General features: G+C 38.5%; 1 protein-coding gene across 2 annotated transcripts in view; it reads left to right on the top strand.

The window, feature by feature from the left end:
* The window catches only part of LOC149133997 (uncharacterized), a 24,106-nt gene extending 12,171 nt beyond the window's left edge, over window positions 1–11,935 (top strand). The window contains exons 1-2 of one of the 2 annotated variants that reach the window (XM_089356907.1): window positions 10,380–10,512; window positions 11,427–11,935. In XM_089356907.1, coding sequence (XP_089213033.1) covers window positions 10,494–10,512; window positions 11,427–11,677 — 270 coding nt within the window. In that variant the 5' untranslated portion in view covers window positions 10,380–10,493 and the 3' untranslated portion in view covers window positions 11,678–11,935. Of the gene's footprint in view, window positions 1–10,379; window positions 10,513–11,426 lie in introns of those variants that run through there. The other variant, XM_089356906.1, reaches the window with a different exon arrangement.
* The last annotated feature ends 1,313 nt before the right edge of the window (window positions 11,936–13,248 follow it).

Raw genomic sequence — 13,248 nt, 5'->3', positions numbered from 1 at the left:
ATACGCGGACGACGTCACCGTCATAGCGTCTAGCCACGAGCACATTGAGCTTGTCGGTGAGACGCTGAAAGACTACGAAGCGGTGACGGGAGCGAAAATCAACCGGGATAAGTCGGTGGGTTTGCTGCTCGGCACCTGGAGAAGCAAGCCCATACCGTCCGGCAGCGCCTCAGTAGTGGGACGCTGGACGGACGGTCCGGTCAAGTTGCTCGGAGTCTGGTTCGGTCCGGACCTGCAAACGGAGAAGAACTGGGACGAGATAATGAGTAGGGTGGCCACTCTCTGCCGGCAATGGTCCGAGAGGAAGCTGTCCCTAAAAGGTCGGGCGGAGGTGGCGAACGCGTACATCGCGTCCGTCATCGAATACCGCCTGACCGTCGTGCCTTGTCCCGATCGCGCCATCACCGAAATGGAGCGCATCTTCTTCCGCTTTTTGTGGAAAGGAAGCGTTCCGATGGTGAGGCGATCCGTTTGTTGCCAACACCCGCTGAAAGGAGGGCTGGGCATGCCGTGGTTGATGATGCGCAGACATGCGCTGAGACTGCGACATCTCCGGCTCTACGTAGACGACGGTGAGCAGGTGTGGTCGCCGTTTGTGCGACGCGCTTTCCCGCAGCTCGTCTCCATGACCGAGCTGCAGTCGTGGATCAAAAAGAGGCCGAGGAATGGCGAATGGCACCGTGAGTGTCGCGTTGCTCTGCAACAACTTTGCCGTCCCGGGTCGACCTTGAGCGGCTGCATCACAACGAAGTCATTCTATAGGGGATTAGTGGAGGGCAGGTACGACGACGATCTCGGGGCGAACCTGGGCGTCGACGAGGAATACCTGACCCGCCTGTTCAGGACGACTTTCGGGCCGGGACCTATGGACAACTTCCAGAGATCCCTGGCCTGGCAGTGTTACCGAGAGGCGCTACCCGTTCGGGATAAGCTCTATAGACACGGCTCGCGAAATGCGGGGCCGACCTGCCCGAGATACGGTCAGAGCGATGAAACCGTTCTGCACGCACTCGTGCAGTGTCCAACCATTTCGGAGCTGTGGGCTTATGTCGAACGACTGCTGTCGCGTGTGGGACGAGTCGGTTTATCAACCGAGTCTATCGTCAATATCGTCACGCCTCCTTCCTTTAAACGGGAAGGAAGAGCTGTATTTATCGTACTTGTGGCTATGGCCAAAGAATGCATCTGGTGGACGCGTCTGAAAGGATTAGAGACAAATACTTTCCTCTCTGGTCAATCTCTCATCAACTTTTTCAAGTATCACTTGAAAAGGAAGGTGAGAGTAGAGAGGCAAGTGTTGTCTAGCAAATGTTTCGCAAAAAGATGGATACATGTAGCAAGAATGGCACGTATAAATGACGAAGCCACCTTGACCATGATTCTATAAAACGTTTTAAAATTTTGTAAACAGAGAGTTACTCACGTTTCTTGCTTAAATAAAAGAAATTTTATTTAACAAAGTGTGACGCTAAAGACCGAGGTTACCGTGGTCTTTTCGTAGGTTTTTCTTTCCACGGATAACCTCCCCATTTATTGGGAATTTTTTGTATTATTTCATATTTTTTGTAAATACCCCAAACGTTTTGCGATGTTTTTTTTTCATCGTTGTCCCCACTTTTTTTTTTTTTTTTTTCTGCTTTGTTTTCGACCCCCTCGAAAAGAAAAACTCTACATTTGTATTTTGTCCCCTCTGTGTTGAGCCCTGTGTGGCTAATAAAGAAACCTATCTACTACATATTCTTATTTTCTCTCCTTGTTTCTCTTCTTGTTTCTTTCTGTCTTCCTTTCTGTGGAAGAGCGTAGACTCGAAATGTTAAAGACCTTTACACTTCCCGAGCGTTATACTAACACATCTGTTTGTTTTCTACACCACCTGTCTTCGTCTTTTTGTTTTCTTTGTGAATTCTCACTATATATATATATATATATATATATATATATACAAACATGTGTATTTATAGATATACACATATAGGCATATATTAAATGTGTGTGCGTGTGTGTGTATTGCGTGTGTTTCTGAAAGTTCATTTAGTTTTATCATGATATAAATACCATAAATTTCTAATCAGTAGGTTTTTTTAAACGAAATATTTAAAACTGGGAGTGATTTGGAAGGTGATCGTGCAATTTAGTTAAGATCTATTTGTCATATCACGCCAGTTATAAAATCGCTTTGCAAACAAAAGGTGCTTCTCCAAATACCATACCGTTGGCTAAACAATCATTCTAAACTCAGCAGAACGGAGGATTTATTTGCTAAAATACTTAATTGCTATATTGTTGTATTTTGAAAAAGTTGCATTTAGACTATAAAGCCTATAAGATTGCACTTTGTCCATATTCCTTATTTTTGTTCTTTCCTTCGTTAAATATTTCGTTACATCACCATTGTGATATTTTCAATGAGTATAGATTTTCCAGATGGTGGGCGAGAGTTTTCAACTGATTTTTTTGTTATTGTGTTAGATATCTATGGCAAGTGCGTGAATCGATGGCATATTTATTAATTTTTTTTATTATTGCCAGCTTAGGAACACGTGTGTATATATGCGGTTGGCTTTAATTGGCTGTAGTCTTATTGCATCTTTATACTATTCGTTGTCATTGAATAGATACGAGACGTCAAGACTTATATAAATATATTGTGAAGCTTCATGTTTTCATGATGGACCTTTTAGAATTTTCATAATAGCTCTTTATCGAAGTACTGTGTTTCTGTTCGTCTTATTGATAAGAATATTGTTTGTTTCTTCTTGCAGCTCTTGCACTACAGCAAAGAGCCGTTTCTCCTTCATAGATTTGTGTTGGTAACACCACATTTACTGCTTTTCTCTGCATTATAAATAGTATGCTCCATTTCTAGTTCTGCTGTTTATTTGTGAGCTGGTTGAACATGTTCTACTGCTGTTGTTGTCAGAGCAAGGTGGGTTTTTTTTTTACGAGTATAGCCTATATTGTTGTAACATGATGGATCTGCCTTCTTTTTCAACTATTTTAAATTTTGCTTCATAGAGCGCTTTATTGAATTTCCGGGCCAGATACTTCTGACAGCAGCATCGATGACCATCACTTCCTAGAATTTATGCCATATCAGAAGTTTTTCCTGTCTACCTTCTTAATTTTTCTTTTCAGTCTGTTCCAGAATTTACTCTAGGACATGAGACACATACCATGTGCATCAATGTGGGTAATGGTTTAAAACTTTCTTTTCTGGTTTCTCTAACTGGTTCTATCCGGAGAGCTGGTTGTATCCGATCTAACTGGTTGTATCCGGAGAATTGCTTGTGTGTTGTTTCTGGAAAAGTGAAAACCGTCAGCTTTTGGAGTTGTTTTAATCACAATGTTTATGTCATCGGTATAACAAGAGTATATTACTAACGGTATGATTTTCACCGATAGCTGCCGTTTGAGTCGTTCATTCATTCCATCATGCCATGAAATGGTTGGCTACGTCGACGACGATGATGACCACCAATGGCTATATAATACATTACTAAATTTAAATACGTGCGCCGTTACTGTGGTGGTTTTTATGCTGGCATCAACAGCATATGCCGTCATCCTCATTATTTGATCGTAATCCCTTAGAGATTGGATGTGTTAAGTACATCCTTTTTAGTGCTAAATGGAGATTTGTTTTCACAGCTGAGTTAATGGTTGATGGATCTTATAGAAAAGTAATATAGTAAACATTCATTAGTATATATGAACAAATATACTTCAATGTGAATCACCTCAGGTGGTGTGCGGTAATTTAGAAACCTGGAATCACATGATTTCGAGCAAACCTCTAAATTGCAGAACCACGGCAGCAACTTATATAGACATAGTTGCAAATATTTATCTCAAACGTTTCAATATATTTTTTATGATGGGAAAACACTAAAATCTATCAACAACCTTAATTAGAAGACTCCATGAATGGTTGATCAACCATATTGATCTTTAGGGAACTATCTGCTATATTGACTGGTATTTGTAGTATCGACCGCAGAGGGACAACGAAATCGAACCTAGTGGGATTTGAATTCAGAACGTAAAGGACCATGACTAAATACCACAAAGCATTTTGTTTTCAGCGAATTAAAAAAAAAAAAAAACCCTCAAAGATGTAGCCTCTTGGTGGTCACTCGATATCACTAAATTTAGTAACCAAATCTGCCTTAAACCTTCCTGAAATTACATCCTCGTGTATTAGAAACGGACATGCTGGATAATGTGGTCCTGATTTCCCATGCAGATATGAAGACGATGGAATGGTCACGGCTGTAATGCCTGTGATAAGATGTCTGGTCGATAAATGCTGATCTGGAGCTGAATAATGCCAGCAGCAAATAAACCAATCACCAAAATATTGAAAAACACTCGCACACTCACACATACACGCGCGCGCATACACACATAGTAACACACAGAAGCGCATCCGCACACGCATAGACACACACACATAGACACTCACAGCTACGCACACATACATACGTACACACGCGCACATACACACGCACAGACAGACATAAGCGCACACACGCACATATAGACACATCCACATACATATATAGATAGATAGATAGATAGATAGATAGATAGATAGATAGATAGATAGATAGATAGATAGATGGATAGGTAGATAGATAGATAGATACATACATACATACAGACAGACAGACAGACAGGCAGACAGACAGGCAGATATACGCATATACGCATAAAAACAGTCTTTCACTCACACAGACACGTTACTTCATATGCACTCAAACACTTATACACACGTACCCTTACATACTAACATACTAACACCTACACATACCTCTCTCTGTAAATACACCCAAAAACACATACAAGCACACGCACACACTTATACACGCATAATCACTCATTCTCACATAGTTGCATATTAACACAAACTACCAGACTCATATATATTTACACATACATACAACTTTATATATAAACACACCCACACTCAACACCAACCCATTCATACATAAACACATAGTGTTTCACACGCATTCAAATATTAACACATACACACACTTATGTATATTCACACTGACATACATACAATAGCTCACTCACTCATGCTTTTATACACATATACTAATCAAAAGACACGCCGACACAAACGTATATATACACTTATATACACTTATATACGCACACACAATAAATAAACACACACACACACACACACACACACAATAAATAAACTCACATTCGCATACACATTCTTACTGATATACACACTCAAGTAAATTCGCTTACATTCACGTGAACATACTAATTCACACACAAACACACATACAAACATTCACACATATACACACACACCTACACACACACCTACACACACACCTACACGCATACATATACAATAACACATCAGTTCACTTACAGAAGTACACATACATACTCATAAATATATACAGACTTATGCAAACGCGCTCATTCACATGCACAGTCGCGTGTGCACCCACACACAAATACTTAGATACACACACATGTGTGCACACACACACACACACACACACACACACACAATTTGTTTCCAGAAAACCTGTTTCTGAAATGTTTTGCTAAATCTCTGAATACTCGTATTTACATTGGTAACTCTGTATAAAGGATTTATGTATGCATGCGTGTGTGTGTGTTTGTGTTTTTGTGTGTGTGTGTTTGTGTGTGTTTGTCTGTGCGTGTGTATGGCTTTCTCTGTTTGGATATGCGTGTGTATCTGCGTATGTGATTATGTGTACGTGTTGGGTTGTTAACAAACACATACTCATATATCGGGAGAAAAACGTATTCATGCCATACATACAAGCATGAAAAACCCACTTAAACAACTCAGAATGACAAATAGAACACAAACATTGATAACATTTTTGTCTAAGTCCAGATCACTGCAGTTTATAAGAAAGTGACAAAACGGGATGTTGTGGTCTTGATGTGTTTACGAATAGCATTAGAAATATAAGTAAGCAAACAAGTTCAATCACGAATCGAAACTAGCTCATCAACTGCTTTATTACAGATTGCTAAAATAAATGATTTGGGAATAGTAGCCAGAGACACTTTGTGCCTGGAAGATATATAGTTAAGTATCGGCTAGCATAGTTAATTCAGTGAGCTAAACACGTTTCATTAATTAAAATTATAAGTATATTCAGGTATTATAGTCATTGGCATTAATTACGATTTTAATATGTTTTAAATAATGTATTTTGCTTTACATATGGTATTCAACCAATTATAACATTGGTTGTATGCACATCAGCCCAATATTAAGCATATATATATATATATATATATATATATATATATATATACACACACACACACACGCTTTAACCAAATGGCGATTTGTTTTACTGGGAAGCAATACTACTGTATCGCACTATTTAATAAGTTTTTCTTTGAAAACTTTATACACTGTTTTTGGTCTGTTAACGACCAAGCATTCAGACGAGTATACTGGGTCTGATGTAACAGCATTCGAAGTTTTGTCTAGGTGAATCTAGCCAAAGAGAAGTAATCAAATTTACGTTAACAAACGTAATATGGAAAGTTCGAAATCTACGTCCTAGATTATCTACATCTGGGTTGTATATTTATTTAATGTTCTTCCTATAGGTAAGATAGAACTTTTTATGTTCGCCGCCCGTAAACATCTTTGCCGGTATATATATATATATATATATACCGGCACAGGGCGGACTGGAAGTCAATTCGCAGAGAGATTCGAAATCAAAACTGGCATGACAGCCTTTCTATACAAGACAATGACCTCAAACTAAGTCATTTTATGTTAACCATACAAGACATATGCACCAAATACGTGCCATATAGAAATACCAGCAAACATGCCAAAAGAATTCCTAGAGACAGGAAAATCCTTATGAGACACAGAACACAGGTCTCAAACCAGTTAAGTAGAGAACTGGAGGATAGGAAAAGGGCTAAATTAAAACTAACACTGTTAGAAATAGAAAACAAAATTAAACTCTCCCATGAAAAGGAGAGAGCAGAGAAGGAGAAGAGAGCAGTAGAAAGCATAAAAACAAACCCCAAGGCTTTCTATAGATTTGCAAAGGAGACTGTTACGGTGCAGTATAAGATAGGACCCCTATTCCTGCCTAATGGCTCACTGACTGCAGATCCCACATGGATAAGTGAAGTGCTCAGTACACAATTCAAGAGTGTCTTCACCTCTCCTCTGAGTCACATGCAGATAAAGAACCCAGCTGATTTCTTTGACAATAGCACTCAGCAGAAAAAGACTGCATCCATTACCTACATCGACATTGAAGAGGAAGATGTGATAGCTGCCATAAATGAAATGAGCTCAAATTCGGCAACTGGCCCCGATGGTTTCCCAGCTGTCCTCTTAAAGTCGTGTAAACAAGAATTAGCAGGACCACTCCGGATACTCTTCCAGAGTTTCCTTGCAAATGGTAAACTTCCCAAAAAGCTGAAGGAAGGCACCATATGTCCTATCCATGAAGGTGGAAGCAGAGCAGAGGCTGGGAACTACAGGCCCATCTCTCTGATTTCACATATTAGCAAAGTCATGGAACGAATTGTCAGAAGGAGATTGATTGCGTTCCTAGAAGAAAATGACTTGCTGAATGAGACCCAGCATGGTTTCTGTCCAGGTAGAAGCTGCCTCACGCAGCTCTTGCAGCATTATGACTGGGTCCTGAAGCAGCTACTTGACCATTCAAATGTTGAAGTGATATATCTCGACTTTGCAAAAGCCTTTGACAAAATTGATCATGGCTTGATATGTCACAAGCTGCGAAACTTTGTCATAGCTGGTAAATTAGGAGAGTGGCTGCATGACTTCCTGAATGGTAGAAGTCAGACAGTTTGCAGCCAATGGAGAACTATCTAGGGAAACACAAATATTGAGCGGTGTTCCACAAGGAACTGTTCTGGGGCCACTACTGTTCATAGTGGCCCTTCTGGACATACCCACGGTCACTCGGAGAGCCACTGTCACTAGCTATGCTGATGACACAAAGATATCTCAGGCAATAAAGAATCCTGATGATATTGTAAGCCTGCAGAATGACCTAAATGCAATATATGAGTGGGCAGAGCAAAATAATATGCAGTTCAATGCAAAAGACCACAAGTACAAGACCACAAGTACCTCCCAACTGGCATACACAGGGCCTGGAGGTACTGCAATCCCAGAACCACAAACAGTAAGAGATCTGGGCATCAACATGTGTAGTGATGCATCATTTCACATGCACATTGTCAAGTTGACAGCAAAGTGCAGACAACTGGCAGGGTGGATACTGAGGACATTTCGTACAGGGGATCAAAAAGTCATGTTGACTCTATGGAAGACATTTGTTCTGAGCCGCCTAGACTATTGCTCTCAGTTGTGGTCACCACACAGTGTTAAGCGGACAGCAGAACTCGAGGCAATTCAGCGGCACTATACAAAAAAGATCGCCACAGTCCAGCAGATGAACTACAGGGAGCGACTGAAGGCACTAGGTCTCTACTCCCTGGAGCGCAGGCGGGAGAGATATGTAATAATATACATATGGAAAATACTGGAAGGACTGGTGCCAAACTTTGGTATCAAGTACTACAGGAATGCCCGCACGGTCGCCACTGCATGGTGCCAAAGGTACCGTCCACTGCATCTCACATAAGAACGAGATACTGCAGCAGCCTCGGTTTCAGAGGACCTCAGCTCTTCAATGCCCTGCCAAAACATTTGAGAGACATGCAAGACATGGATGCGGAGGTCTTCAAGACAAAACTTGACGCTTTCCTCACCACGATACCAGACGAACCAATGGCTCGTAATGAGACGCAATTTAGGGCAGCTATGTCAAATTCTCTTATACACCAGATGTGTCATCAAAACTCTTGATTGGACCATGTCAGGTGGGGGAGAAGAGCCATGCAAGGAACGTGAAAATCACGGTGGTGCACCAGCATGACCGCAGCCACTTGGCTGAAACACATAAATAAATAAATAAAAGATACATATATATATATATATACACACACACACACACACACACACACACACACACACACACACATACACACACACACACACACACACACACACATATACATATATATATATATATAGCAATCTAACTGTCTTTCTGTATGTCTGTCTGTCAGTTTCTCCCTTCTCTCTTTCTCTCTCTCTCTCTCTCTCTTTCTCTCTCTCTCTCTCTCTCTCTCTCTCTCTCTCTCTCTCTATATATATATATATATATATATATATATATATATATATATATATATATATAATTATTACAAATTAAAAGGGTAAAGGATTATCAATTTATTAATTAATAAATCAATTAACAATTAATAATTTTTACCAAGCCCATCGGTATGAAAGCACCATTATTGGTGGAGAACTTATTTAAAAGCTCATATATATTTATAAATATAATTAAGGGATCAGCAAATATTTGCTTCACCATATACCGAAGTTCAGAAATAGCAGCTAAAAAAGCTGAGGATCCCACAGATAGCATCACTTGTAACTCACAAAGGCAAAAACAAGAAGAAAAAACAATGAAAAACTAACCAATTCCGAAGGTTAACAGTAGACGCGTTTCTGGATTATGATTGATAATCAATTTCCTTCATCAATACTGTATTCCAGTAGTAAATTCGACTATGCTAGCAAACCGTGCAAGCATGGACGAGTAACATTCCACACCGACACAGATCTGAAAGCATAACCGAATCCACCTCGGTCAGCCAGTCTAAACTGTCCTTCCCTCAAGAAATTATCATGTGCGCGACAAGTGATATCGCAGAGAATCTGCGTATACTAACAGGGAGTGAATAATTATTACAAATTAAAAGGGTAAAGGATTATCAATTTATTAATTAATAAATCAATTAACAATTAATAATTTTTACCAAGCCCATCGGTATGAAAGCACCATTATTGGTGGAGAACTTATTTAAAAGCTCACATATATTTATAAATATAATTAAGGGATCAGCAAATATTTGCTTCACCATATACCGAAGTTCAGAAATAGCAGCTAAAAAAGCTGAGGATCCCACAGATAGCATCACTTGTAACTCACAAAGGCAATTATATTATATGTTTCAAATGAGTTTTATTGACTCTAACAGCTTTTTACATTTATTTACAATTTGTATTAATTAAATATTTTTCGAGGTCCACCACCTCAGGTATATTAGACCACAAATGATTATTTGTCCTTCATAAATAAAACATACACGGGAAATATTCTTATGTCATTATCTCACGAGGTTTGACATTTTATTTAATTTTTTTTTATTTACTTCAGACAGATTAAGTTTATTTATTTGAAGGTATTTGGTATATCCTTACACGTAACCCCTTCCACTTGCTTGCTCATCATTCAATAGCATGTAGTTTCCTGGCAAGTAGGTGTTTTATATTTTGTCAAATGATTTCTCCGTGCTATGACTAGCCAGTTTGGAATATCCATTTTGCATTCCATATGTCATTTACATGTACACGTGAGTACCACTTTTCATTTATTTAGTCACTTTCTGATGCCTTCCTATTATGCAACGGTCTCACAACATTACTAAAGGTCGATATTGTATGCTTTATTATTGCTATTCACATAGCGTTTCTTTCTGCTGTACTCATGCATACATTATGGTTGAAATTATTATTTCTATTTCTATTTTTAGACAAAAACGATCTTAGATGTACCTGAGAATGAGCTATTTTAGGGATTGTTTTTCTTTCCTTTAACCTCCGTTATATAGCTTGTGGAATAGCTGCAAACGTGGTTGATGATGCCTCATTGATAATCATTAGTTTTAGTTACGGAGTTTCTCACTCAAGATTCATGCTTTAATGTTATTAACTTACCATCAAGAACTTGGTATATTAGCATTATGTATATATGTATGTATGTATGTATGTATGTATGTATGTATGTATGTCACGACGACGAGGGTCCCACCTGATACGATCAATGGAACAGCTCGCTCGTGAAATTAACGTGCAAGTGGCTGAGCACTCCACAGACACATGTACCCTTAACGTAGTTCTCAGGGAGATTCAGCGTGTCAGAGAGTGTGACAAGGTTGGCCTTTTGAAATACAGGTACTACTCATTTTTGCCATCTGAGAGGACGGGAGCAATGTGAAATAAAGTGTCTTACTCAAGGACACAACGCATCGTCGGGAATTGAACTCACGACCTTACAATCGTGAGTCGAATGCCCAAACCACTAAGCCAGGCGCCTTCACCCTTTTTAAAAATGCATGTATGTAGGTATATATGTTTGTATTCACGTATGCGTGTAAGTATATGTACAAGTATTATATAAGGCCTGAATTAATTATAGGAAAATGTTTATTGAAAGTAAAATGCTTGATATTTTCTTTTCTATTTCTTTTTTTCTTTTTCATTGCAGGAATCTCTTTGTTTGTGCAAGACGTGAAAACTGAAGAAAATTGCAAATGTAAAATGTGTCCCTCTTCGATTGATGCCCGAGCTCACTGCGAGTGTTGTGTATGGCATTATCTGGGAAAAAGACAGTCAATGAATTCCAACGAAGAACTTGATAATTACTTCCTGCAATTAGCAACAGATAAAAACACACAAGTTAAACTAACGAAACGCCATTTCGTTATGACGAGAATGAGAACCAGAGCAGAATATTAACAAATGATGAAGTTTAATAAAAGAAAGTTAAAATAACTGGAAAAAAAAATTTCTGAAAGAAATTAATTGGCTTCTCTGTCTTGGTTTATAATGAGACATATTCCTTAAATATGAATGATGGTGAGAATTCTTTAAAAAATCTAAATAAATGAATAAATATAAAGTAGTGTTCAAAAGAAGATCCTCTTCTATATTAGATAAATGTAGTCAAATATCTTTTCAAATCAGACGTCAGAATAAACATGCTACGCTAAAGAATCTGCGTTTATAGATTCTTGTAACGGTTTCTGTGACTACTTATTTTTTTATTCTAAACAGTTATATATCTCTCTCTCTATATATATATATATAAATACTTTTACCCCCAAATGAGAACAATAACAATGATAGCTTTCGTGATAGTAAAATAGAAACCTAAATTAAATACACAGATAAACAGATAAAAACGTAAGTAAAAATATATTATGATACTAAGAAATCAACGGTGACAGAAATATTTCCCAAATCTCTGTAAGTTACTGCAAACGGCATAAGCAACATAGTTTATTTGGAAAATGATATGGTGTGGTTAGGAGCATTATTGTTTCAAAGTAAGCAAAATGATTGTAATGGAATTATGGAAATTCTTACGAAATCGGGTTTTAGTGCTCTGGTATGCTTGAAATAAGATAAACATGCTGTACTATATGTGTGTATGTATGTGTGTATGTATGTATGTATGTATGTATGTATGTATGTATGTATGTATGTAATACAAATAATATATGAGTATATGCGTATATACGTACATGTATGCACATACCTACATCTACATGCATATATAGATGCATATCTGGGTACAGGACGTGGCAAAAAAACGTGGACAAAATGATAAACGGAGTACAGAAAACACACAGGCCACATAGAGAACATTTCCTTCATCAGCTGCCACCATTCTAAAACTAAGCGTTTCGAAGATGCATGTATGTATGTATGTATGTATGTATGTATGTATGTATGTATGTATGTATGTGTGTATGTGTATGTATGAAGTTTATTGTTCCGCTACTATAAATTAAATTAACAAAAAAGTGCTTCATTCAGTGAGAGACAGATGTTTAATGTACACCATAATCAGAATAAGAGCTGCAAATAGTTTTATGCCATGGAGACACGGTAATTCGATAGATTTATATAACGTCCCTTGTGTCTATTAGTGCACATGGTTAGACCTGTGTGAAAATCAAGATGCTGGTACATGAAAAATACAGGAGAAAAAATCCTTCTGGTTTTTTCTCGTATCTTCTCATGTACTAGCGTCCTGATTTTCAAATAGGACTAACCATGGGCATTAATCTTGAAATAAAGCTTGGAGATACAAGGCACTTTATATGAACCGGCCGAATTACAGTGACAAGAAACTATTAGTGGCATTTATTCCAGTAGTGTATCACACAAGCGCGAGCACGCACACGCGCTTACAAGCCCTCCCCCCCCCCACACACACACACGCTCACATATAGATGCGTATATGTATGTTTAAGTAGAGAGGAAGAGAGGGAGAGAGAAGGAGAAGGAGCGACAAAGAAAGA

The sequence above is a fragment of the Octopus bimaculoides genome, chromosome 9 (assembly GCF_046866305.1).
Source record: "Octopus bimaculoides isolate indiv1 chromosome 9, ASM4686630v1, whole genome shotgun sequence".
Taxonomy (NCBI): Eukaryota; Metazoa; Mollusca; class Cephalopoda; order Octopoda; family Octopodidae; genus Octopus; species Octopus bimaculoides.
Note: the sequence above shows the minus strand (reverse complement) of the source record. Positions and strands in the feature narration are given on the sequence as shown.